Source organism: Strix aluco, chromosome 23 (assembly GCF_031877795.1).
Source record: "Strix aluco isolate bStrAlu1 chromosome 23, bStrAlu1.hap1, whole genome shotgun sequence".
Classification (NCBI taxonomy): Eukaryota; Metazoa; Chordata; class Aves; order Strigiformes; family Strigidae; genus Strix; species Strix aluco.
Genome location: NC_133953.1, coordinates 178108 through 202010, shown reverse-complemented (window position 1 = coordinate 202010; position 23903 = coordinate 178108). Strand labels below are relative to the sequence as shown.

The 23903-nt window shown below is 47.6% G+C and overlaps 1 protein-coding gene across 1 annotated transcript; it reads left to right on the top strand.

Moving 5' to 3' along the window:
* Positions 1 to 3968: 3968 nt before the first annotated feature.
* DDX6 (DEAD-box helicase 6) lies at positions 3969 to 22294 on the top strand. The gene is made up of 15 exons (XM_074848669.1): positions 3969 to 4100; positions 6282 to 6745; positions 8222 to 8285; positions 8765 to 8869; positions 10122 to 10251; positions 10714 to 10860; positions 11098 to 11196; positions 11935 to 12053; positions 12545 to 12673; positions 12996 to 13112; positions 14663 to 14726; positions 15642 to 15743; positions 16455 to 16634; positions 17980 to 20146; positions 20339 to 22294. The coding sequence occupies exons 2-13, from the start codon at positions 6546 to 6548 to the stop codon at positions 16628 to 16630; spliced, it is 1452 nt and encodes a 483-aa protein (XP_074704770.1). The 5' UTR covers positions 3969 to 4100; positions 6282 to 6545; the 3' UTR covers positions 16631 to 16634; positions 17980 to 20146; positions 20339 to 22294.
* Positions 22295 to 23903: the final 1609 nt, after the last annotated feature.

The following is a 23903-nucleotide window of genomic DNA, read 5'->3' as shown; positions in this document are numbered from 1 at the left end:
GAGTTAATCATTTAAGTGAGTAGGGAGGGACCCAGCATATAACAATAGAGTATTTGCAAGGCAAATGAGCTCCAGTCATAGAGTGACCTAATTGATGGAAAGATTAGCATCTAGCTTTATCATCTTTTTTTTAGTGCGGTAAGTTGATTTTTAAAGCACAGTCTGAAGAATCCATGTTCCTTTAGTCTGTACTAGAGAAGATCCCGAACGTCTACAGGTCTTCCCTGGAAACCTCCAGGGCTCTTGCTCACAGCTGTCCTCATCCCAGGTGGTCCAAAAGGCTTTGGAAAGCTCTGCATTGAGGGACATCCTTACCGGAAATCACTCCGGATCCGGGCGCCTCTCTGGGGCTGTGCAAGACTTGGAAGGCATCGTGGGTGTGCTCTGTATGACCGTCGCCCTCCCCCTCAGGGTCTCCTGGCTGCTTTAACCTCAGTGACCTGCAGACATCTGCTCCATCTTCTGCTGCTTCGCCCTTCACCTTGGCTCAGGGGCCGTGCGGCGGCTTGTACAGGAAAGCCCAGCCTCAGCAGCTGCTCCGCAACTCTAGGGAAGGGCATTAGCGAGCAGAGACTGATCTGCTGTACGACACGTGGCGAAGCCCCTTGATTAGACACCTTCCTGCAGTGCTTGTCTTGCCCATGACAAAGATGGAAAATCAAGATTTCCTCTGTTTGGGGAAATGGGCGTTTTGTCCAGTCATGTTACAGCAGCAGATTCATGGTGTGAAAACCCCAGTCTGGGTCAGTGGGATAGGATGGCATCGCAGGTGGCAGTTTGGCAGGAAACTTTTCCTCTGTGAGGAGCTGAGGCGGTTCAACAAGTGCTGTGTCCGTCCTCCTCTTGCCTGGGCACAGCCGCACCAAAGCCCCTATACCAGCAAGGAGTGTGGTGGGACTCAGACCGGTGAAGAAGGAGGCGGCATCATTCTGGTGAGCACTGTTTGGTACCATCTGCTCCTCACGCTTCTTAGCAGGAGCCTGGTGATCCCGACTCGATGGGGACCTGCTGCCCCGAGGATGTTGCTGTCCTCCCCTGCCCTGAGGACCTCCGTGGGCACCTGCACATGCGCACCCAACACACCAGCCCCCGGGCACCCCTTCTCCCTAAAGTGAGAGGATGGAAAACAGCAGAGCCAGAGGGAGGGCACGAGGAGCTTGCACTGTGCCTGGCATCCCCTGCCTCGTGGGGGGTGTGCAGCCTGAGCCAGCCCTGTCCCACGTGGCTTGGCTGTCCCAAGGCCCTGCACTGCCGGGGCTGTGGGCTGAGGTGAGAAGTCGGGTACCGCTGTGCCCAGGGAGACAGAGATGTTAGGAAGGATGTTTTCACTCGGCTAGAACTGGAGGGTGGAGCACTCAGCATCAGGGACTTCCTTTAAGGGCTACCAACAAGGGTGCTGCTCCCCAAGACAGGACGTGTTTGGGATCGGTTCTGTCTGTGAGACGGCTTGTGACCTCCAACAAATGCTGCCCTGCCCCCAGGCCCAACTACCCCATGAGCAAAGCAGAAGTACCGTGGAAAGTAAGGTACTGCGAGTCGGTAGGTGACAGAACCTCTCGGGTCAGAGGGACAGTCTGCAGGATGCAGCTACGGGGAACTATAGGCTGGAAACACCTCCCAGGCTGTAAGCTTGGCCCTCGGATGTGGCGTGGGAACGACAGGGGATCAGGGAGCCTACACAGAAGCAATAGACACAAATGATTTCGCTCGCAAACCTGTATTACACCAAGGAAATGCCTGCCACCATACAGACGTGATCTACAGGATCCATGTGTTGCTGTAACATGAACCGAGAAAGATGATAGTGAGAGAGAAGAGCATGGGAGAAAAATAATGGGGGAGAAAAGAAATTTAAATGAAAAATACTATCACTTCACAGGCAGGTGAGGAATTGACATTTGAGGATTGTTTTGGTGTCTGTACATGGGAATTCCTGGCTGAACTTTGGTTTTCTGCCACAGGTATATGCTCTCACCAGAGAACCGTTTTTGTTTTGTCAGGAACATAAAACTTCGTTAACTTGTACAAGGTATTCCGATAATAGGAAATCACTCAGCTTTACGTAAGGATGATAAAATGCACTACTTTCATATGAAGTTACTCTGTTCCGTGTAACTATGTGACTAACAGGCACATCTACTGACCAGTTTGACACTACGTTGACTTTCTGAGCTCTGCTGGAGAAAAGCCAGATGGCTTTGGCTCCTCAATCTTCCCACCTCTCATGTTTTCCAATTGTCTTATTTGCTGTTGCCATAACTAAAGCTTTGCGAAGCATGTGCTGCCTACAGATGTTAGTCACATTTACTAATCTGTTAACTTCTGTTGTCATTTGTTCTTTCAAGGCTAGAACATGCTATTTCCTGTACCTCTTGTTGCGAAGTGCGATGCTTAGCCTTGCGAGGAGTTGAGATGAGACGCCGGTCCCTGCACTGCAGGGCCCGAGCACCAGCAGCAGGTGCTGGAGAAGGAAGGTTGTGCCCAGCGCGTGCCTCTGACTGTGGGAATGGCCGAGACCAGGCTTCTGCAGCTGCAACTGCTGCACCCTTTGGCCAACAAGAGGCACAACAAGCTGGCACAGCAAGAAACCCGTGACATGCAGCTTTTCTGCTCCCCTGGCATTTGAAGGCACAACATCGCTCTTTTCAGGTTCTTTTGTCTCTTGCCGTGCTTGGAACAGAAGGTTTGAAAAGAAAGAGGGACGTATTGGGTGGGAGAGAGGCTGACAAGGGAGCTCTGTGCCAGGGATGACCTCTCTGCCCCAGGGGACGGCAGTTCAGGACAGGGCAGCAGCCCCGCAGCAGAGCAGCAGGTAGTGTGGGAGCAAATGAAAGAAGGGAGTTAAGGACAAGGCTGTGCTGATCTTATTTCCCACAAGAATCGGGCAGGAACATGTGAAATTACTACACCGGAAGGGTTGCCAGGCCTGATGGAGATGACTGTGCTGCCACCGGCACAGGAGGGAACTGTGTGGCATCTTCCTTCCGCTGCGACCCACAGACCTCTCGGGGTGCTAAGGGTGGGCACGTGCACCTCATGAGCCCAGCGCGTGCGTCGTGCTGTTGAGGGTAGGGATAAACAATCTATAGAGACGTCTGTAGATGTGAGGAACTAGGAAAAAATGGCAATGCTGTGAGGGGCAACAAATACGTTTTCCTGCCTTTTTATGCCTGTTGTTGAAAATGAACAAAAATTTGTCTGCAAAACAGGTTCGGAATTACCAGCGTTTTTAGGCTACCGCTTGACACACATTCGTGTTGTGCCTCAGTTTGTCAAAATCCTGGTCTAAGTAACAGCTCTCTAAAAAAGGAAATAGCCATTTCCAAGCTGCCATGATCAGCAGCTACAGCTCCCGCGTGCCACGGGCCACAGTCTGCGTTAGCTGTGTTTTAACAACTGCTTAACAAAGTCACGTCAACCTTCCAGTTTTTTTCTCAGGAAACAGGAAATGTTTCCAGTATCTTTGTTACAAGGTCTAAGATGCGTGCTGCTGCCGAATGAGAGAAGTCATCGGAGCTCTCCACCTCCGTCACTACGTGTCCCCCTCTACTTCCAGAGGTACGGAAACAGGCAGAAACGCTCCCGCAGCTGCAGCAGCGGCGCTGCCCAAGCGCTAACGGGGGACGTGGCTGCCTCTGCTCACCCCGAACGGCAGCGGCCAGCCCGCCCAGGGCCGGGGGGTTTCCATCTGCCGCCCGCGGGCGGCACGACCGGCCGGTGCCCGCCCGCTGCCGGGGCGGCTCCTCCCTTCCCCGCTGCTGTCGGGCCCCACCGGACCCGGCCCGCGCGCATCGCGCACGAGGCGGAAGCGGCGGCCGCGGGGCGGAGGGCGCGGTCACGTGGCCAAGGGAGCGCGGGGCCGGGCGTAGTGCGCGCCGGGCGTGCGTGCGTGCGTGCGAGCTTGCGTGCGTGCGTGCGTGCGTGCGTGCGGGCGGGGCGGGGCGGGGCGGGGCGGGGCCGGCCTGTCCTGCCGGGAGGGGGAGGGCGCACGGGAGGAAGGAGGAAGCCGCCATCTTGGAGCGTCGAGTCGCCATAACAAGGCACCAAGGGGGAGCGAGAGGATTTTATACCTGGGCGAGGGGGGAGCGCGGCTGGTGGCGGTGAGGATGGGCCGGGGCGCCGGGACGGGCGTGGGTCCGCGGGGCTGGGCGGGGGGGGGGGGCCGCTGCCGCCCGCCCGAGCCTCGCGGCCTGCGGCGGGCCGCGGGAGCGGCGGGGCCTGGCGGTGCCGAGGGGCCACGAGCGGGGCGGGGGAGGCCGGGCAAGGCCGGGCCGCACCGGGAGCGGCTGGGCCGCGGGTCCGGCGCGCGGGGCGGGGCCGCGGCGGCGCTCGCTGCCGGCCGGAGGGGCGGGCGGGGGCCGCTCCATTGTTCGCGGGCGGGAGGTGCCGGTGTGGCGCAGCTGCCTTTCGCGGGCGGTGGCGGCCCCGCCGCAGGGCCCGGGGGCCGCGCAGCTCTCTGCCGCGGCGGGGGCGACGCCGCAGTGCGGCCCGGGCTCGCCGGAAACAATGGGCCCGGCGGGGGCGCCTGCGGCCGGGCGAGCTGCGCGGCCGCTTTGTGCCGGGGCCGGCGCGGCCTGGCCCGGCTCTGCTGAGGCGCTGGGGGGTTGGGGGCGTCGGCTGCCGGCGGAGGACGGGAAAGGCCGAGCGGTGGCTGCCCGGACCGCCTGCCTACGTGGTCTACGCCCGGAGAGGAGAGTTGTGGTGGCGGGGGCCTTTTTTCCGTCGGACCACCGGCTTGCGAAATGGTGGCGCTTCTCGTCTCGGAACGGGGAGTTTCGTTCGGTTCGCTGAGGCGGTGCGTTCTTCCTTAATCTCTGTCCTTTTAAAGGGTGGTTACGAGCGAGGGGGATTAAGGGATTGAGAGCTTCCATCTCCTACAATAGCGGACAACTTCTCGGCCTTGGTATCCGGGTCTGTGAGGCGGCGGTGGTTACTTTTGTGACTCGTCCGATTTTTACAAAGTTAATGGGCAGGAGAAGTCTCTCTTCAAAGATGCCTTGAAACAGTGCTTGCAGTAGGACGATAACTAGCAGAAAAATCTTCGTTCTGCAAACTGTAAAGTTTTGCTTTGAAGCTAGAATTGACATGCTTGGAAACAGCTTGGAAGCTTGGGAAGAGGCTGAATTCCCTTTCCATCTTCTTGAATGCGCCTTTTATTCACTGGGGAAATGCACATTTTTTTTGGCGAGGCCAAAGTTAGGAAGCAGTAATCTGCTGGTTTTTCCAGTGTGTTTTCCCAAGATGCAGATGCGTTGTGATGAGGAATGGTACAGGCAAGCCTGTTTTCTGTTGCTTCTGAAAGGTTTCAGACTAGAAATGTCTTGGCTCTCTAATAGTGTCGTGAAGAGTTTTTCAGCTCTGGTCCATGCTTACTTTATATAGAGAGAAGACTTTCTCTTTACAGTTTTGCCAACCTTTCCGTTAAAAACAGAATCGATATTAGGTCACGCGTACCAAATGTTATCTTTTGAGCGCCATAGGAGTTGTTACTGACAGCTGGAAGGTAACGTCATCTGGAGCACAGAAGCAGGAAGCTAGATATCTAGTGTAGATGTCTGTTACTCGCTTCTTCAGTTTAGGCTCAGTCACTTGGATTTAACAAAACAGGAAGCTACTGTCAGTTCAGCTTGATGATATTGTTAGTTTCGCTATTCCGAATGGTGCTAAATCAGTGCCCAGTTTAAAAGTTTGAGTAAGCTGCTTGAACTAACTTTTTGGATTGGAGGAGGAGAAGCTGTTTTGGTGGGGGGGTGGTTTGGCTTAATTAAAAAAAGGTAACGTAATTTCTGTTTCCCCTTCGAAGTGAAAAGGGCGATCAGAGTAACTTCAGGGTTTCGTCAGTTCTAACTGGAATGTCCACTTGATGCTGTGACCTTGCTTCCTCTCACAAACTTGTGCATAACGTTGTTGCTTAGCATTTTAGGGCTGCTTTGCTGTGTTCCAGAAGCGGGGGAATTTCAAGAACGGGCAAAGTGATTGATACAATTCATGCTTACTTTACAAGGTGGGGCAGGCAGTATTTTTTCAAATGGTTACTCGCTGGAAAGCTGCTGAAAGTACAGCTGTTTAGAACACTGTCTTTGGTGACTGAAGGTGGTGCATGCAACTTTATAGAAAGCGGAGAAGAGTTTGATGCACATCTGGACAAATATCACTGAGAAAACAGAAGAGCAAGCACCCCTGCCTGGGATGACGTGGTTCTTTAAATGCAAATGTAAACTGATGTGATTTATGTAGACGAAAGTGCGCATACTAATTGTTATTGTCTGCTTCTCTTTCAGATTGAAGCAAGTGAATTCTGATATAACTCAACTTTGTTAGAGGGCTTTTTTTAAAAAAAAGTTGATCCACAGTGCATCAGAGCAAGTTACTACTTTACTTTTGAGTGACTTACAGGTGCTTGCCTGCATTGCAATAAAGGACTCATATATTGAGCAAGACTTATTTATCTCTTCGTTTTGGAGAGTCTAATAAACTGTTATTACAGTTTCTGTACTGACTTTCAAAGTTTTGAAGTCTAAAAAGACATCTTTAAAAACAAAACCATGAGCACGGCCAGAACAGAGAACCCTGTTATAATGGGTCTATCCAGTCAGAATGGGCAGTTGAGAGGCCCTGTAAAACCCAGTGGGGGCCCAGGAGGTGGAGGCACACAAACTCAGCAACAGATGAACCAGCTGAAAAATGCCAACACAATCAATAATGGCACTCAACAGCAAGCACAGAGTATGACCACCGCTATTAAGTAAGTGTTTCTATCGGCTGCCGCAGAAGTGATGTTTATAAGTCACGTACGGGAAAGGGTTCGCGGGTTCCCATTTTAAAAAGTTTTCTTTTGTTGTTTTATGATAGTGGCTGTTTAGAAGTATGCTGCGATGCGTGTTAGGAAAAGAAAACTGTATTTCTCTGTGCGAGCTTCTTTCTGACAGTGATGTTTGCAGTGTGTTTGCTGTGAAAATCGAATTTGATGCTTTGCTTTTCAGAACGTCTGGCCGCTTGTCAGAGGTAGCCCACTGAGCAGCGGCATCCTGTTTTCGTCGCTCATTGCAAGCAGTAGGAGAGGGAAGTTGGGGAGTGGGAAGGAACTGAACTGAAATTTAAGACACAGGAGGAAACGCCGCCTAGTCTTAGTCCAGTTGTATATGCTTTTCAGTTGTTTGTTGCAGTTCTTTCTCATGGTGAGAAGTTCTTTGAAATCGGTTATCTTTTGTCATTGATCTTAAAGAGTAGCGCTTGCTCACCTCGGTGTAATGCTCTGGCTTTAATTCATCCAAGCCTGAGCTGAGCTAATATGGTACCGCTGTGATACCCTCCTATCATCAAACTGGTTTTGGAAGTGTGCTAATAAAACGTGAGTGTCCTGGTTGGAAATTCTGAAAGACGTAAAAGATTTGGACGGTACGGTAATGTGTTCCTTTTCTTTTTCTCCCCATGGGCCTCGTTCCCCTGAACAACATTCACTTTTACCTTAGTTCTCAATTATTTGCTGTCAGCAGAAGAGTGCGTAATGAAATACTCAGGTTTTTAAAGTTTGCCTAACCTGTTTGCCCCCTCTCCCCTCCCCCCCTTCTTCTTAATGCGTTAATCTAACGAAACTGATGAGTTAAACTCACCTAAATTCACTCATGGCTTCCAGGAATTGGGGAAGAGAAGGACTTACACTCCTCTGTATAGTGGCTTTCAAGAGAGGGCGGCTGTCTAAATCTCATTGAGAGCAAAAGACAATGTTTGATCAACAAGTGGACGGTGTGCTTACTTAATTTTCTCCCCCAAAGCATTTTATATCTTCTCACGTTACTCATGATTTAAGAGCAGATGTCCCCTGGGCAAGAGAAATTTCTTTTTTCTTTTAAGTGATGAAATATTCTCGTGTGGATTTATTATAGCCAGTTTCTGTCATATGACTAAGTCGGTGCTCAGTTTTAAATCTGTGTTCTACTGGATTGATTCAGTGCCCTAAAAATGGGACGTGAATCACGACTGGATGAAGATTTCACAAATTCTCTGTGCGCTTGGCAGACCGCTGATTTTCTGTTTACAGTTTCCTGCCTGTTGCATCCTGCTTAGCTCAGAGAAGACTTGAGCTCATATGTGTAGGCGCTTTTAGCCTTCAGGAGGTGAAAATATTACATGTTCATCACTGTATCTAAGAAAATAATTAAAAATTAAATTATTAAACCAGATTTTTTTAAAATTTATTTTTACTTTATTTTTGCTGTAGACCTGGTGATGACTGGAAGAAGACTTTAAAACTCCCTCCAAAGGATTTGAGAATCAAAACTTCGGTAAGGATGATTGAACTGTAGAAATAAATATTAAATAAAAGATGTGGGAGAAGCTGCAGCAGGAAAATATTTGTCTTAAGCAAAGATTGAAGAGCAGTTCAGCTCCTGCTGTTTGAAGTGAAGAACTAATTTATTCTACGGCTGCCTGGGAGAGACGCTTCTCTTGGAAAGCTCCAAAGTGGAGTTTACTGTGGATTTCTTACTTGGTTAGTGTTCCAGCATGGGACTGATTGTCAGTGTCTCTTGCCAGGCAGATGGGGACATGTCAGGGTATGCTCACGGTACTGTATTTGGTTATGAGAAAGCTCATGTTTCCTTCCCCACTGCATGGTGGCGCACAGATTAGCGGGAACTCCTCTGTAGTAGTGGAAGGCGCTTGGTGGTCTTCCTGCGTCGGCCATCTCTCCTTGAGTCAGAGCAATCTACCGCTGTGGGTTGTGTGACCTAACCTTATGGATGTGCTTTTTTTGATTATTCAGGACGTGACCTCCACAAAAGGAAACGAGTTTGAAGATTACTGTTTGAAACGGGAGTTGCTGATGGGAATTTTTGAAATGGGCTGGGAAAAACCATCTCCTATTCAGGTTGTTAACAAACCGACTACTTACAAGAAGCATTACGTTTTTATAAATTTATTGAAGTTCTTATTCGTGCTTAAATGTTGGATACTCCTGTTGTGATTTGGGAAAATGGGGTTGTGAAAAGTAGAACTTGGTGGTGGCCCTTTGGGGAAGGCAAGAATTTCTAACACCCGACTAAATCACCGAGTCCTGCAGTGGGCGACTTAGAGATGGGACTGACTGACGCTTTAGAGAAGTTAACTTGGATTTTCCTTTTTGCTCTGGAGGCGTTGGTGTGTTAATCCTCTGTGCAGTAACACCTTTCGCATAAGTAGTCCCAGCGAGAACAGGGCTGCTCTTGTCAGTTTTCTGGAAAACCGAGTTACCGTAAGCTGCATACCTTCAGTTGTTACAAAGGTCACTATGGCTTTATCGCACAAAGCATCTGGAAGGAGTGTAATGGCAATTACGGGAGAGAGATGAATATGTTAGCAAGTTTACTTTTCTCTCCCTCCATCTTGCTCTTACTTTCAAGGCTCGTTCTGTTAAGAACTGTTGATGTGTAAACTTCAGGGGGGCACGGGGATTGAACTCTCTTCTAATTGCTCTTTGGAGGATTATCCTTGCCACAGCTCTGCCACTTTATCTCCTTAAGGCAGGAGAAAGCAATGGCTTTTAGGTAGTTTGTCTGTTTTAAAACAGATTCGAACCATGCCGTCTTTCCAAAAGGCTGAGGGTTCCTTAGATGTTGCTGTCAAAGACAGTAAAGTGAAAAACGCTTGGGGCCCGTGTTTGAATGGCTGAAGTTTCAAAAGGAAAGCCTGTTGCTTTTATGAGAAGTATATCACAGGAGCGTGCAGGTTTGAATTACGTGGGCTGAGGTCATTCTGATGTGAAGATATGGGTTGGTATCTTTTTCCATAGGAGGAGTTTGCTAGTGACTGGCATCGTCTCTTCGCTTTTTTTCCTAATTTTGTGCTTTCCTCATGTGTCGGTATGGGTTTACCGTTCCTGCGGTACCTGATCCCTGGTTTTCTTATGGCCAGACAAGAGAAGGACTTTTAAGTGGGATATGGGGAGCGGAGCTGTTGCTTTGTTGGGGAACTCTTTACTGATAGGAGGTTTCACTCCTTCCTGCTGTGAGTCTGCAGGATATTCTGTTCATGAAACAATCGTATTTCACGGGATACTGTTAGCGAGGAGAGTTAAACTGGGCCAGCCTCTATAGCAAGCATGGCCTACGATTGTTCACGCGCTGTCTGTCGTTGCCTTTCAGGAGGAGAGCATCCCCATTGCTTTATCTGGTAGGGATATCTTGGCTAGAGCGAAAAATGGAACAGGCAAGAGTGGAGCCTACCTCATTCCTTTACTTGAACGGCTAGACTTAAAGAAGGACAATATACAAGGTCAGTTGAGATGCATCTCACTTAGCTGCAGCCGGGTAACGGTATCGATCGCTATGTAGCAGACTCGAATCTAAAACTGGGCAGTGAAATTGAGCAGTGTGGGTTATCTGCTTGTACTGTCAAAGTAAGTTAATGGGGATTGGTGGAGGGGAGGCAGAATTGTAAAGTCCTGCGGTTGCTTTCAAAAGCTTGAAATGGAAGACGTCTTCTGGCCTTTACCGTCTTGCCTGGAAAGTGGATTTGGAGTAACAAGCAAGCGTGCTGGCTGGGGGATTTGTGCGGAGGGAATGGCAAGGGATGGAGAACCCTTGCGTGGAATTTGCCTTGTCCATAAGTAGTTTCTAGGTCTTCTTCAGGGTATCCAGAGTGGAACTCCCAAACCATAGAAGTGTAGCTTTCATAAAGGGCCTGTCTCCTCTACGGTGTGTTCCTGGTAACTGAGGCTGCGCTTTTCTCTTCCAGCAATGGTGATCGTTCCCACCCGTGAACTAGCCCTGCAGGTCAGTCAAATCTGTATCCAAGTCAGCAAACATATGGGAGGTGCCAAAGTGATGGCAACAACAGGAGGAACCAATTTGCGAGACGACATAATGAGGCTTGATGATACAGGTCGGAGCACTTCTGCTACACTACAGTTGCTGTTTGTTGGTGGCTTTTACACTGTGGCAGTGGAAGTTCTGCTTGGTGTTATCGTTTGCCTGTTACAGAACAGACTATGATATGTCTCATTCACTGTTTGTATGCTGTTGTTATTCTCTCAAACTGTTCATATGAAATGTGACCCTGAATGCCGGAAACGTTGTTCTAGTCGCCTTAACCAACTTTTTTGCTCTTCTGACCTTACAGTGCATGTGGTGATAGCTACCCCTGGGAGAATTCTCGATCTCATCAAGAAAGGAGTAGCAAAAGTTGAGCATGTCCAGATGATAGTATTGGATGAGGCAAGTTGCTCTTGTTAAACGTTCTGGGACTTTAATGCCAAGCTAAAGTTACGATATGTGTCGGCGAGTCTCCTCGTTACTCACGGCAAAAAATCAAACTGTGCTTAGAGATGCTATAAGGTTGTAGCTCATCCATTTCTCAGTATTTTTGAAAAGGTATTTTGGTGGCAGAATTTTTCGGCACACAAATCTTTTAAGAAAACAACCCAGGAAAATTTGCCTTTCCCCTCGTCTTTGCTATTCCTGAGGAATAGATTAACAGTGTCTTCTGAAATGAAGGAATGCATTTCATTGGGTTTCAGTTTATAATGAGCTCACCACATAATTGTGTATAGAACTGATTTATGAACATCCACTACCGTATGTGCTTCTGAGCTGAAAGAAGTTGTGTGAAAGCTCTTGGATAACTCTTGATAGGAACCCTGATAAGTGGTTTCAATTTAGATTCCATTTATTTTTCCTGAATTTGATTCTGGTGAAATCAAAGTGCTGAAAACCAGGAGAGGGTAAACTTCCTTTTAGTGATGAATCCTGTCTCCAGCAGCTAAATCACGCATCTTTTGGAGCGTGGTGTGTGCTCCAGAGGGGTCGGTCCCATCGTAAGGGCGGGGAGAATAGAATGATCCTGATCTCTTGTTGGGGGTGCTTTGGGGTTTTTTTTCTCAATGTGGTACTACCAGAAGACTGAAATCTTGCCCCATTCATTTAACTTACTCTTTATTACTTCTGTTGTTACAGGCAGATAAGTTGCTGTCTCAAGATTTTGTTCAAATAATGGAAGACATTATTCTTACGCTACCTAAAAACAGACAGATTTTGCTCTACTCAGCCACTTTCCCTTTGAGCGTACAGAAGTTCATGGTGAGTGCAGGTGCATTCATACACGTGCGATGGTGGCGACGTTGCACGTGAAGTGTATGAAGGAGTGGCATGTAGCTGTTATTGCTCGGTTTTTTAATGCTCCAGACTTCACTGGTTTAACCTAAAGCAGCCTAAATCTAGGACAGAAGTTTGAAAATAATTTTTGACCTGCACTAGCATTAATGGGAAAGCCAGGTACGCACAGTTCCTGCCTCTAAGGTACTGTTCTCCACTTTGTATAGTAGTGATGTGCCATCCATGTGTGCCAGTCTGTTTCCAGAGGCTGCTCCCGTTGGCCTGCGGGGTTGCCCTGGATTTATAAGTAACCCCTTGTGAAATTTTACCCTGTCTGTTTTGTGTGTGGCGTGAAGAGCGAGTGGCTACATAGTGCATCCTTGTCGTGGAGGAAGTTAAACGTGCCGGATGGGGGGAAGTACTTACGTTGTTTTGCATGTAGATGTGCCCACTTCATCGTTCTCTTTATTTTTCAGAATTCCCATTTGCAGAAACCCTACGAGATTAATCTGATGGAGGAGCTGACCTTGAAGGGAGTTACCCAGTACTATGCCTATGTAACTGAGCGTCAGAAAGTACACTGCCTCAATACGCTGTTCTCTAGGGTAAGCGGTAGGGCTGGGTCAGGAGCTTCAGAAGCTTTTTTCCTTTCGGAACCAAGAATAAGACCGAGGATGGCAAAGACAGCTTAACGACACTTTCTCCTTGTCAAAATATGCTATTTAGCTAAAGCTAGAAGTGTGTGCTGCTTGTTCTGCACCTCTGTGTTCTAGAACTTTGTTAATTTTTTCCCCTTTTGTACAAAAACACATACTGTGTAAATTACCAGCAGCATACCTGCTTTGCTTTCTTTCTGGAAGGGATTTAGACTTAGGTCATTTGTTAGTAAAAAGCTGCATTTACTGAGCACGCTACTTATATGTTCAGCTCCAGATTAACCAGTCGATCATTTTCTGCAACTCCTCTCAACGGGTTGAATTGCTAGCCAAAAAGATCTCCCAGCTGGGCTATTCCTGCTTCTATATCCATGCTAAAATGAGGCAGGTGAGTATGAAGTCTACAGTGGTTTATTCCATACTGCCCCAGGCATTACTGCATAGATGAATTAAATCTTGTGGTTGCTTTAAATTTGCATGTTCTTTGAAAACTGAAATGTGTTGCTTTGCTGTCAGTTTGTTTTTCGGTCTGTCCCCCATCCCGGCCTTCCCCCCGGCCCCCGAACGTCTTTCCAGACTACTTGGTGTGGCTGGTCAGGTGGTATTTAAGAGTACTTCAGGCCAGGTTAATTAGTCCAGAGTAAGCACGGACCGCAGCCAGAAGGCAATGGTTCTTAGTGCTGCTGCCTTGCTCTTGCCAGCACGGGGAGCCATGGTAGGCCACGCAGGGTAACTGGCACGGATGAAAACGAGCCCGATTCATAAAAAATACCAACAAAAAACCAATTGGGTGCCCTGCGTGGCTTTGCAAACAGTAAATCTTGACAGCAGGGGAATCTGAGAAGTCAGGGAGGTGGCTTTGATCAAACCTCTTGGTGAAAGCTGCGACCGGCACGGGGGGACTGAGCACCCGCGGCCTGAGTGTAGGTGATGAGAAATGCCAGCGTGGCTTTGCTGGTGCAGAGGTTTCTGTTAATTGTACGTTGGCCCAGATGTCCTTGAGCTTCATACTCCTGATTTCCTTGGTTTCAGCAAGCGTACTACAAGATGTCAGAAGGTTGAAGTTACATGTGTAAAACAGTAGTACTGTGAAATATTTTTTCATTTTATATGTAAGTTAGAATAAATCCAAACAAAAACCGTAGAGGAGACCTAGCTTGCGGTTCATGGAACTGATGGGTAACGTCAAGGTTTGCTGGGCCATATGCAAACCGGCAATTAATTAAGCAGAAATAGAAGTGATGTCGGTATTGAGAACAGAGAGATATGCACATGGGTTCCATGAAGTCTGATTTTTTCCTGTGCTTTTGATCAGTCGGTAGATGATCTTTGTGGCAAAACGCAAGTATGTTTGTGTGGAAGCCTTCAATTTGTTCATTCCCGCTGTTAATTTCACTCCTTAACAGTGGTATTACTTAATATTTACGTGGCCCAAAGTGACTTGTGAGAGCAGACAATTGGCTCGTCCCACCCCTAATTCTGAATCAGCAGTGAAAAATACTCCATAGTGGAAAATGAAGTAACTGCTGACTTCAGTTTTTAAAGGACTGAATAAAACACGTGTTGAATTTGGCAGGGGGCTGGGGGAAGGTGATAGTCAAAATATCAGTTTAACTTCCTCGATGTGTATTTAATGGAATTGTAACTTGAGATACTCCTGTTCCAAGATGGCTTTGATGCAACTGTAGAAGGCTTGAAAATAGTTAGTTAAGTGTCTTTGTCTAAAAGTGGTACCAAGGGCCCCTCTGTTGAGTTCTTGAGAATATACAGGTAAGGAGGACTCAAAAATGTGTACTAGTGGCTTTGTTTGACTCAGGCTGTTCTCCAGTGACAAGGGGGAGGAATTCATGCGCTTGAAGTTCGGTGTTTGTAACTTGAATATGCCTGAAAGTCAAAGCTGTTTTTTTGTTTTCTTTTGCTTTGTTTATGTTTTTCCAGGAGCACCGCAATCGTGTGTTCCACGATTTCCGAAATGGCTTATGCCGCAATCTTGTTTGCACTGGTAAGAGTTCCAAAACGTTTTCCTGTTCCTAAAGGTTGTGGTAGAAAGCAGATTAGCCATTAGCCCGGGTATAACAGATGACTCGATTTGTGATAAAACAAACCCGCACATTTTGGCAAGATGCCTTTGTCTAGCCTGCACATAGCAGGGTGCAGCACTGCTTTAGGCACGTAGATTTTTGTGACAAACCACGAAGGTGCAACTTGTTAACAAATCGTTTTACCGTGATGGTGTTTTCTCCGCCAGTTGTATTTTCTGTATTTTCTCGGACGTGAGCCCTCTTGAGTTGTTGGGCCATAAGCTTCACAAAATGTCATTCCAACTGTGGCTAGGATCACCCGAGTAAGTTTTGCTGATTCTCTAAATGTTTATAGCTCAGCTTTTCCAAATATTGTTATAGTTTTGATTGGCCTGCCTATGATTGAGTTCTCCATTGTACGGCCTGTTTGGGCGGTACCGTGTCAGCGTCTGCTGATCGCTACGTGTGTCTGGATTGTCTGAACAAAAGTCACTAGAAGCGGAGTAAGAATAGATGAGCTGGGGAAGTAGTTCAGATCTCAAGTCTATCGTGACACTGGCGATGCACAATCGTGTGTGAGGAGATGCTTGTATAAGACCACCTGCTCAGAAGTAGCCTAATGTGGAAAAAACTAGCTTCGTGCAAATTACTTTGTAAGCATAGACGTGCAGATCGGGTATTTTGGTCATTGTTCTCTTATTACTCGTGTTTATAATGGATAAAGAGTAAGAAGCCGCTGTAACAGTTGTATGTAAACCGGCTTTGGTACGAGGGAAGCTTATATTTGAAAACTAGTGCAAGCCGATGTTAATCATTGTCAATCTTTCCGCCCTGAATACTGTCAGCATTTGATCCCATTGAAATTAACTTTCTTCGTGACCTGCATTGTCTTTCAGATCTGTTTACCCGAGGTATTGATATCCAAGCTGTGAATGTGGTGATAAACTTTGATTTTCCAAAGCTGGCAGAGACTTATCTCCATCGTATTGGCAGATCAGGTGAGAGGAAAAACTTTTTAGCTATAATTTTGCTGATGACTGTGATGTTTCTTAGACTTGAATTGCCTTCTGTTTTTTATTTGTGTATCCGAGAATTATTTTGGGTAGCTTTGGTTTTTCCAACAAATTTATTTTGGGGTATCATCTCAGATGGTTATCCTCACAAATATCTGAAAAGGTCTGTTCTCTTGAAACTGGCCTGAGCAGCCAAATGAAGAGGGGAAAAAAAAAAAGCATCTTTTGCTTTAATCTCAGGAGACTTATTTGCAGTTTGGGAAAATTCCATACTGAAAGCTTAGCTTCTGTGGTGTCTTCTGTGTTCCACAGTATGTTTCTAATGCCTGGACATCAGCGAAATACAGCCTTAAGAAAGGCAGTAAACAAAGGAACTTTGTAGTTCAGGCTTGTTCAAGAACTCTGTTACTGAAGAAGGGCTGGATGTGCATAATGCAGCAGTGGAAGACTTTTCGTCGGTAGTTAATGAGCAGGTTTGATCAGAGCATTCTGAACCTCCTGGGTTTCTTACTCCTACAGCGACACAAAACTCCTTACCGAAAACCAGTGTGGAAGTTGCAAAGACCTGTGGCGAGGTCTGGATATGATTTTTATCATCAGAAAGCAATGTTAATAACCCCACAGTCTGCAGATTTTTTTTCAGTCAGCCTTCTATTACTCAGTTCAGTTGTTCTGTCTTTTGTTTTTTTTGTCAAGGTCGCTTTGGTCACCTTGGCCTGGCCATCAACTTGATCACCTATGATGATCGGTTCAACCTGAAAAGTATTGAGGAGCAGTTGGGAACTGAAATTAAACCCATACCAAGCAACATTGACAAGAGCCTGTATGTGGCAGAATACCACAGTGAACCTGTAGAAGATGAGAAACAGTAAACATGTGCGTATGTAAATACCTTTCTGAGTAGAGAAGTTGTGTTGAGGAAAGCAGAGCTGATGTGTGAGTGTTACCGCAGGGGAAGAGGGAAACACATGGGCTGAGGGGGCTCTGAATGTGAAAACAAGGGTTTGAAATACTGTCAGTGCGAGGAATTCTGTGGATGGTGGATGTGCTGAAGCTGGGAGGGGAGTAATGTTTAGTGGTTTTAGGTGAAATGCTGGCCATGTGCTAAGATGACCAAAAATAGGGGGAAATGGGGAGCAGGGAACGGTGTCTGGGGAGGCCAGGATGACTACTGGCAGCCTAAGGAATTCTTTCTGTACTGCTTAGTTGCAGTGAGAAATTGGTGAGGGGCAGAGAGGCAGGTGGTCCTCAGAAAGGTGAGGAGAGAACTAGAGAGCTTGGAGAGCAGAGTTGCCACCAGAAGAGCTGGAGCACTGCACCGGTTAGAAGGAACAGGTTCGGGCTGAAGGTGCTGCATCTTCTGCATCCTTTGGTTCAGAGAACTCTTGCAAGTAAACAAAGCAGGTAGCAAAGCTGTAATTCCTCTTTGCTGCCACTTGAGGTCGTCTACATAGCTTTAAAGGAAAATGAGGTTTCACTGCAAGAGACTTTCTGATCATTGTCTGAGGAATGCTGAGTCGAGTCCTTCTGTTAAGAAAACTCGCCCTGGATTTCAGTCCAGCAAAACAGCTACGGGATGACGTTGGATCTGGTTATAGTTAAGGTGCTATATTGCGCGAGATCAGATACCATACGGTTTGGGGCAGGAGTCATTCTTTTGTCTACTTCTATCAGAGATCATGTATTAGCAGGAGAATCCCAGCAAAGCTGCTGAAATTCTTCTCGGGCGTTGCTCAACAAGGGGGCATAGAAGCAGATCTCTAGATAGCGTTCAAACGAACCTGTGTCCCTCCTTTGAATTCGTTCAGGGGTAGCCCTGGCCAGTCACGCCAAGCTGACTTGAAGCCTCTGCTTGGCTGGCTGAGCTTTCTCCATGTTTGATAAATAGAACACCAAACCCCAGGTGATGAACTTAGAAAAGGCTCTTGGGTGGCTTCCTTAAGGGGAATGCCGTGACCTTGCCCAAGGACTACTTGCCGCTTCCAACAGGACGAGGAACCAGTAGGTAGTCGTGCTCCGTAGGTAGAGTAGGGCGGGAGCAGCACCTCTTTCTACAAAGACATGGTTGAGGTTGAGCTGTCCCAGATGCCCTTTGCTTTTTCAGAGCTGCTACGTAGTCAGTGTGATTCATGACTTGTGTTCCAGTTCTGCATAGGATGGATCTAACTGTGGGTGTTCTGGTTGTTTTTTTGGTTTGTTTTTTTTTTTTTTTTTTTTTTAGGCTTTGATTACACACGCCGGAAGGTGAAGCCCTTTGATCCAGATCTGTGACACATTGTTTCTTTGGGGATACCCTTCTCTTTGTGGGTTTTTCTTCGTCTTTTCATTTCGGAACTATGAAGACTAAAGAGCTCGGCCTTTTTTTCGTTTTAAATTTGGCAGTCAAGAAGAAAGAAGATAAAAGGAGGAATGTCTTTTTGCTTTTCCACTTGTTTGCACTGTGTGCTGATTGAACATTAGTTGCACTAACTGCTGGTTTTAAAATTTTTTTTCTTGGGGTGGGAGGGGCAGCAAGGGAAGAAGAGAAACCCTGAAAAGAGAAGAATCTTGATGAACACGAGCTTGTCTGCTATTTCAAATTCTTCAACCATTGACTGAGTGCATTTCAACTTCTCCCTGGTTACTCATCTGTTTTTAAGCTAAAGAGCTTGTTACTTATTCGTGCAAAGTGCCTTATGCTATGAGACCATTCAGAATATCACCTTTCCGACAGCCCAAGGAATCGACAGCCGTTTTTGGTTTCAGGTCAAAGTTCCCCTCTCTTCCCCCTCTCCTCCTCCCCAAGTACTCAAGCCCAGGGCTGGGAGGTGAAACGTATTGGTAATACTACTTTTTTCTTCAACTTTTTTTTGGTTTGAATTGGAGGAGTTGATATGCATCTGCAGTTCACCCACACTGTAAATACCTGTATTTAAAATGAAACCACCTTAAAATCTGGGCTGATTAGGTGCAGCATCCTAGCTCCAGAAGGAAAGAGTAGCCTGTCATTTTTGCAGGAGCCATAAGAAAAGCCCGATGCTCTAGCAGAACACTAAAGACTGGTTTCCATAAGAGTCTTCATTAGTAGTTACAGCACTTGATATGTAGACTTGTTTCAGAGCCATGGCCCTCTTTCCTCTGGTGCAGTGTGTCCCATAGAAAATCAGATGTGTATATTGTACAAACTTTGTAAATACGATTTTTTTTTTTTTTTTTTTCCTGTTTGGGTTCATATATAACTTCTTCTTTTGTGATGAAGGTTTCTGGGGTTAAAGGGATTAGACTGATTATGGGAGCAGCTAAAGATGAGAGGGGCTCAGTTTTCTGCAACACTAAGGGATGAGAAGCGCTCTGACCTCCACGGAGAGCAGGCCTGCAGAAGCGTCCCGTGGTGGGGTGGGTTTGCTCTGGCACTAGCAATGCTGTCCTCTGCCGCTCGTACGGAAGAGATCGCTCGTGGGGCTGCGGGGCCTCCAAAGTCTGTAGCTCAGCCTGATTTCCCCCTTAGAAACTCCAGGAACTTGCCCAGCTCTGAAGGGGGCCGTGACCTGTGTTCCACCGTGGCGTGAGGGGAATCCCATGGGATTCAGCACTGCTGAGCGGGGTGTGCGTAAGGTGTGGATTTGGGTTCCTGAGAAACCGTAGCAAACCAATTGGCGTGCCTAAAGTGACAGTTCTGTGGCTTTGTGGGATTGATTTCCTTCCTGCAGCGTTGCAGGTTTTCTGCCCAGAGCGGCCTCTGCAGCCTTGTGAGCAGGTAAGGGCAGACCCCTGCTGATGTCAGAAGCTGCAGAAAGCTGCCTGCCACCTCCTCTGTTTTGGCATGAATTGCTGTCTGTTGTTTTGCGTTGTATATTGCTGAAAAGCGCTTCCGGGTCAAGTAGTGTTGCTTTAAATTGTGCCCCTCCCAACATGCTTGATGTTTGGCCTGATCTACAGGCAAAAGGAGTGAGACAAATCAAAAACTGTACTCTTTTTAAATTCCCTTTTAGCCTGTTCACCAACACTGTCAGGAGGCACCTGGATGAACGCGGTCCCTTTCGCTCAGTCGTTTTCTTGCGTATACAGATGCTGCACTCGCACCACGCTTGCTTACCTTTGAGGCAGGAATTCTTTGTCTTAATTTCTCCCCGTGTTGACCCTTGTTCTTTTCTGAAATCCGAGTCCAATTGTCCAGAACTCCAAGGCGGATTTACCCATCCGTTTCCTTGAGGATCAGAAATAGAAGCCAGGTGCCTCCTGACAATAACTTTATGAGATGGAAAGGGGTTTGTGTTTGGGATTTTTTTTTTTTTTTTCCTTTTGTCAGCAGTGACTCCGTAATTGTAGCAAATGCTGCACTAGAGTACAAACTCAAGAGCTTGGTCACAGACACTCTGTGAGCCACACAGCTTATGTCTGACTGGCAGGTACTAAATGTAAACAATTTTGGGGTGCTTTTTGGGGGTGGGGGGTGGGAGTTGGGGGGTGGTAACTTTGACCAAAAGTAAAATCTTGCTCTTGTACTGCAGCCAGCTTATGATTTTCCAGAGACAGAAGAGGGATCATTTTAGTGCAACAAAGACATGAAAACTGTAAATACAAGTTTTGTATCTTACCAGGGCATGCACATGTACCAAGAACAGGATAGCGATGTCAAGTCAGACGTGTGTGCTCTGCTTGGATTTGTGGTAGGTTAGCCTGGTGCCATGCGTTGATGGTCCCTCTTGAAGCACAGAACTTTTGAAAGTATTACTTTAAACTTGGCCTCTAATTGAGGATTGGCACTTACCTAAACGATCGGGGGCACCGTTTTTAGGGGGCTTCTTGGCAAGAAGGAAGCAGCCTAATCTTGGTGCTGGTAGGCTATCTCTAGATAACAGATGCGATCTTGCAAATGGAAAGATGCTCCAAAGGACTAGGATAATCCTAGTTTTTTTGGTTTGGGGGTTTGTTTGGGGTTGTTTTCTTTTTTTTTTTTTTTTTAAATTTTGGGGCGGGTGGTTTTTTTTTGTTGTTGTTGTTTTTTTACCTACTCAGGAGTAAGGAGCGTGTATAAATCTGGGCTTCCTCAGATTCCTTGCGAGCTCCTGTTTTTGCTGGTCACGTACCAGCCTTTACATTTGTGCATTAGTCAGAGCCTTCAGTGATGAGCCCTAGGTCAAGCAGTGCCTCTGACAAAGATGATGTGAATGAGAATCTGATGTGTTCTGCACGTTTCCCCTCAGAAGTCTAAAGGCGTCGCCCCGTTAATCGGATGAAACAGAGCTTCACAGCTGGGTGAAGTGGCTGTGAGGGCGGTGACGCAAGTCTCCAGCCAGCTTACTCAAGAGAAACCGTAGGCTGGTCTCCGGGTGGGTGCCGTCAGGATGCACTGCTGTTGATGGAGGGCTTTTCCCAACGGGAGGGGGGTGGGTTGGTCTCAAATACACGTTTCAATTTCCAGAATGAGATGGGAGCATCTTTCCTTTGCCTTTGGTGACTTTTTTTGTGGGTAAGAACAGGGAAGCTCAACATGAATTCATGTTGCGTACGTGTTGGTATCAAATCATCTCATTCTGATCTTTTGTTCTTTATTTTTACGTGGGATGGGGGAGGGTGTCTGCTCCGAGAATTTAAAAATGCTTCACGCGGTTGTTTTTGTGTTTTTTTTTCAAATGACTGATAGGACACAAACCTGAGCAGATGGCTGTCCTGCCTCGGTTTCTGTTCTAGAGGTTACGGAGATGCCGTGCCACGTCTCCCGAGCTGCTGTTGCGGTGGTTCTTGTCCTGCAGCTGGACTCCGTAATGCCGCTGGGGCCGAGCAGCTGCTGCTTTCTGAGGACGAAGTGATTTTTGTTCCCAGGAACTCCAGCGGTACGGCCGCCACGGTAAAGGTTGGGCAGCAAGGGAGTTTTCTAATTGCTGTGAACCTCTGGTCCATCTTTTGTGAATCGCAGTTTCTGTTCATAACAAACGGGGTCTCTGGACCAAAGAGTGCGCATCTGCTCTTCAAAATGAGGCTTTGACAGATTATCCTGTGGGTTTTGCTCAGTTGACCGTTGCGTTGCTAAAATGTCCCCATGTGGAAGCATTGTTAAATTCTGCTGTAGACAAGTTAGGGAAGGGTCAGGAGGGGTGGGGGGGAGGGATGGGTTTATTAAGATACAGCCTTGCTGTATTTTAACCAATAATTATGGGGAAGGGGTGTCAGGAGAAGAAAATAGTCACTGTTCCCTTTATTGAAAGAAACTGGAACTTTTATTTCAAGAAAAGAAATTATTTGCAATTCAGGTGGAATATCATAATCCACTGGTCCCTAGTCGAGAGGTTGGTGTTCTTACTGTTAACCAGCAAACAACATGGACTAGTCCTTGAAAACATTCAGGGGAGGGAGGGGAAAATTGGCTTTCTGTTCAATTGGTAATTGGCAAACTCCAGTGGAGCCCAGATTTTGTTGAGAATGTGTTTTCTCTGGCTGTATGTGCATCGCAGCACTGACTTGTGAAGAGCTTCACGAGTTCCAAGTGCAAAAAAGATGAATGGTAAAATCCTGATTTTGTTGATTAAACTCAATAAAAGCTCCCTGGAACTCCAGTTCGATCTCGTTTTCTCTGTGAACTGCGCCAAGCGAAACGCGTCCTGACCTCTTCATTGAGGACCCGGCACGTGTCAGACGCCTGCAACGAGCTTCGGAGAGAAGCCACGAGAAGAGTCGTCAGTCTTGATGAATGGAGAAGAGCGATGTGCAGCCACGAGAGGTGAGAGGCGTTCTCCTGCCATAGGGACCCCCTGGCCTGGCTGCCCTGCGCTGCTCGCCCAGGCGCCGACACTCTGTGGTCGCATCTCGACTCGATCAGCAGGCTGCAGCGGGCATCCGCTCACAGCACCGAACCGGCCCTGCTTGGGCAGGGAGAGTTCCTGTATGGGCCGGAGTGGCGCTGCACACGTCTGCTGGGGCTCTATCTCCTCGTCTTCCATCGAGAGCGACCCCTGAGCTCTGGCTGCGGGTACTCTGGGGAGCCTCTCGCTGTGCCGCGGCTCTGGGTGCGGTGGTTCACGGCCAGGACAGCCGGCTGAGTTTCTCTCAAAGGGCGTGGGATGTGACGGGCTCCTCTGACCGGAGCGGCTGGTGGTCTCGGGTGAAGTTTCTGTGAGAGGCGCACCGCTGCTTCTCGCTTACATCCGAGGGAAAGTTGGCGAGGAGGGGAGGGAGGGCTGGCTGCTGCCACGCTTCGGGATGTACGTTAATAGTGTATTCCCAGTCTGGCCAGTTCTGTTCTTGTGACCCGAGTAGCTGAGCGCCAGCAGCAGTGGAGCGAGGTAAAAACTATTTGGGTGTCCTTGTGGAAGAGGCCTTATAAAACGTATGTACCTGGTGCGCACAGCTCGAGTGCAGCGTGAAAACTCCGTGGCAAGTGTCAACGGCAAGACTGCAGCTTTTCATCAGCTCTGTAAGTCCTTGGGGGGGGGGAGAAAAGGGCTATCCTATTGAAAGCTCTCCTTGAACCTTAAGCTGGCAGTGCTGTGAAGGCTCTGGAATAGTTTGTAAGCTGTGACAGAACAGTGCAAGACGTTCCTGAAACTGGAACTTGCTGGCTGCTGTCTGAAAACCTGATGTAATTGTTGACATAAACAGCAGTACTTGTTTATGCAGAGTTTCTGATTCAGCAGATCATGGAGTTCTTCGATCTGTTGGATTCTTTAGCTGGAGCCAGCCTGATTGCGGTAGCCGCACTCAAGTGGCATGCAGGGTTATGTAGGACTGCAGACATTTTCTCTACTGGTTAGTGAAGAAAAGAGGAGGAAGACTGGAAAGAAAGTAACCATGAGAGACTGACTTTTGCCAGCTTTTAAAAAATTGTGTGGGGTACTTGTTTCAGGTGACTATGCTGTCACCTGCTCTCAGCTGAAAATTCCGCAGACCCCAAAACAGAGATGAGCCCCTGAAATCTCGCCAAACAAAAGTCTAATGATAAATTAAGTCCTTTTAGTGCGGTTTAGAAGGATAGGTCTGCCACGTTAGGAGCTCACGTGTCACTGTTCTTAGTATGGGGGGCAGGAAAAAAAGCCAGTGCTACTGGAGGGTGGGGATGTACCAGCATCACCAGGAAGGCTATGGCTGGCCCTGGCTATGGCATGCTGCGGAGGACAGCACAGCAGATAGTGCCAGAAATAGACAGAAAACAGGACTTGATGATGTGTA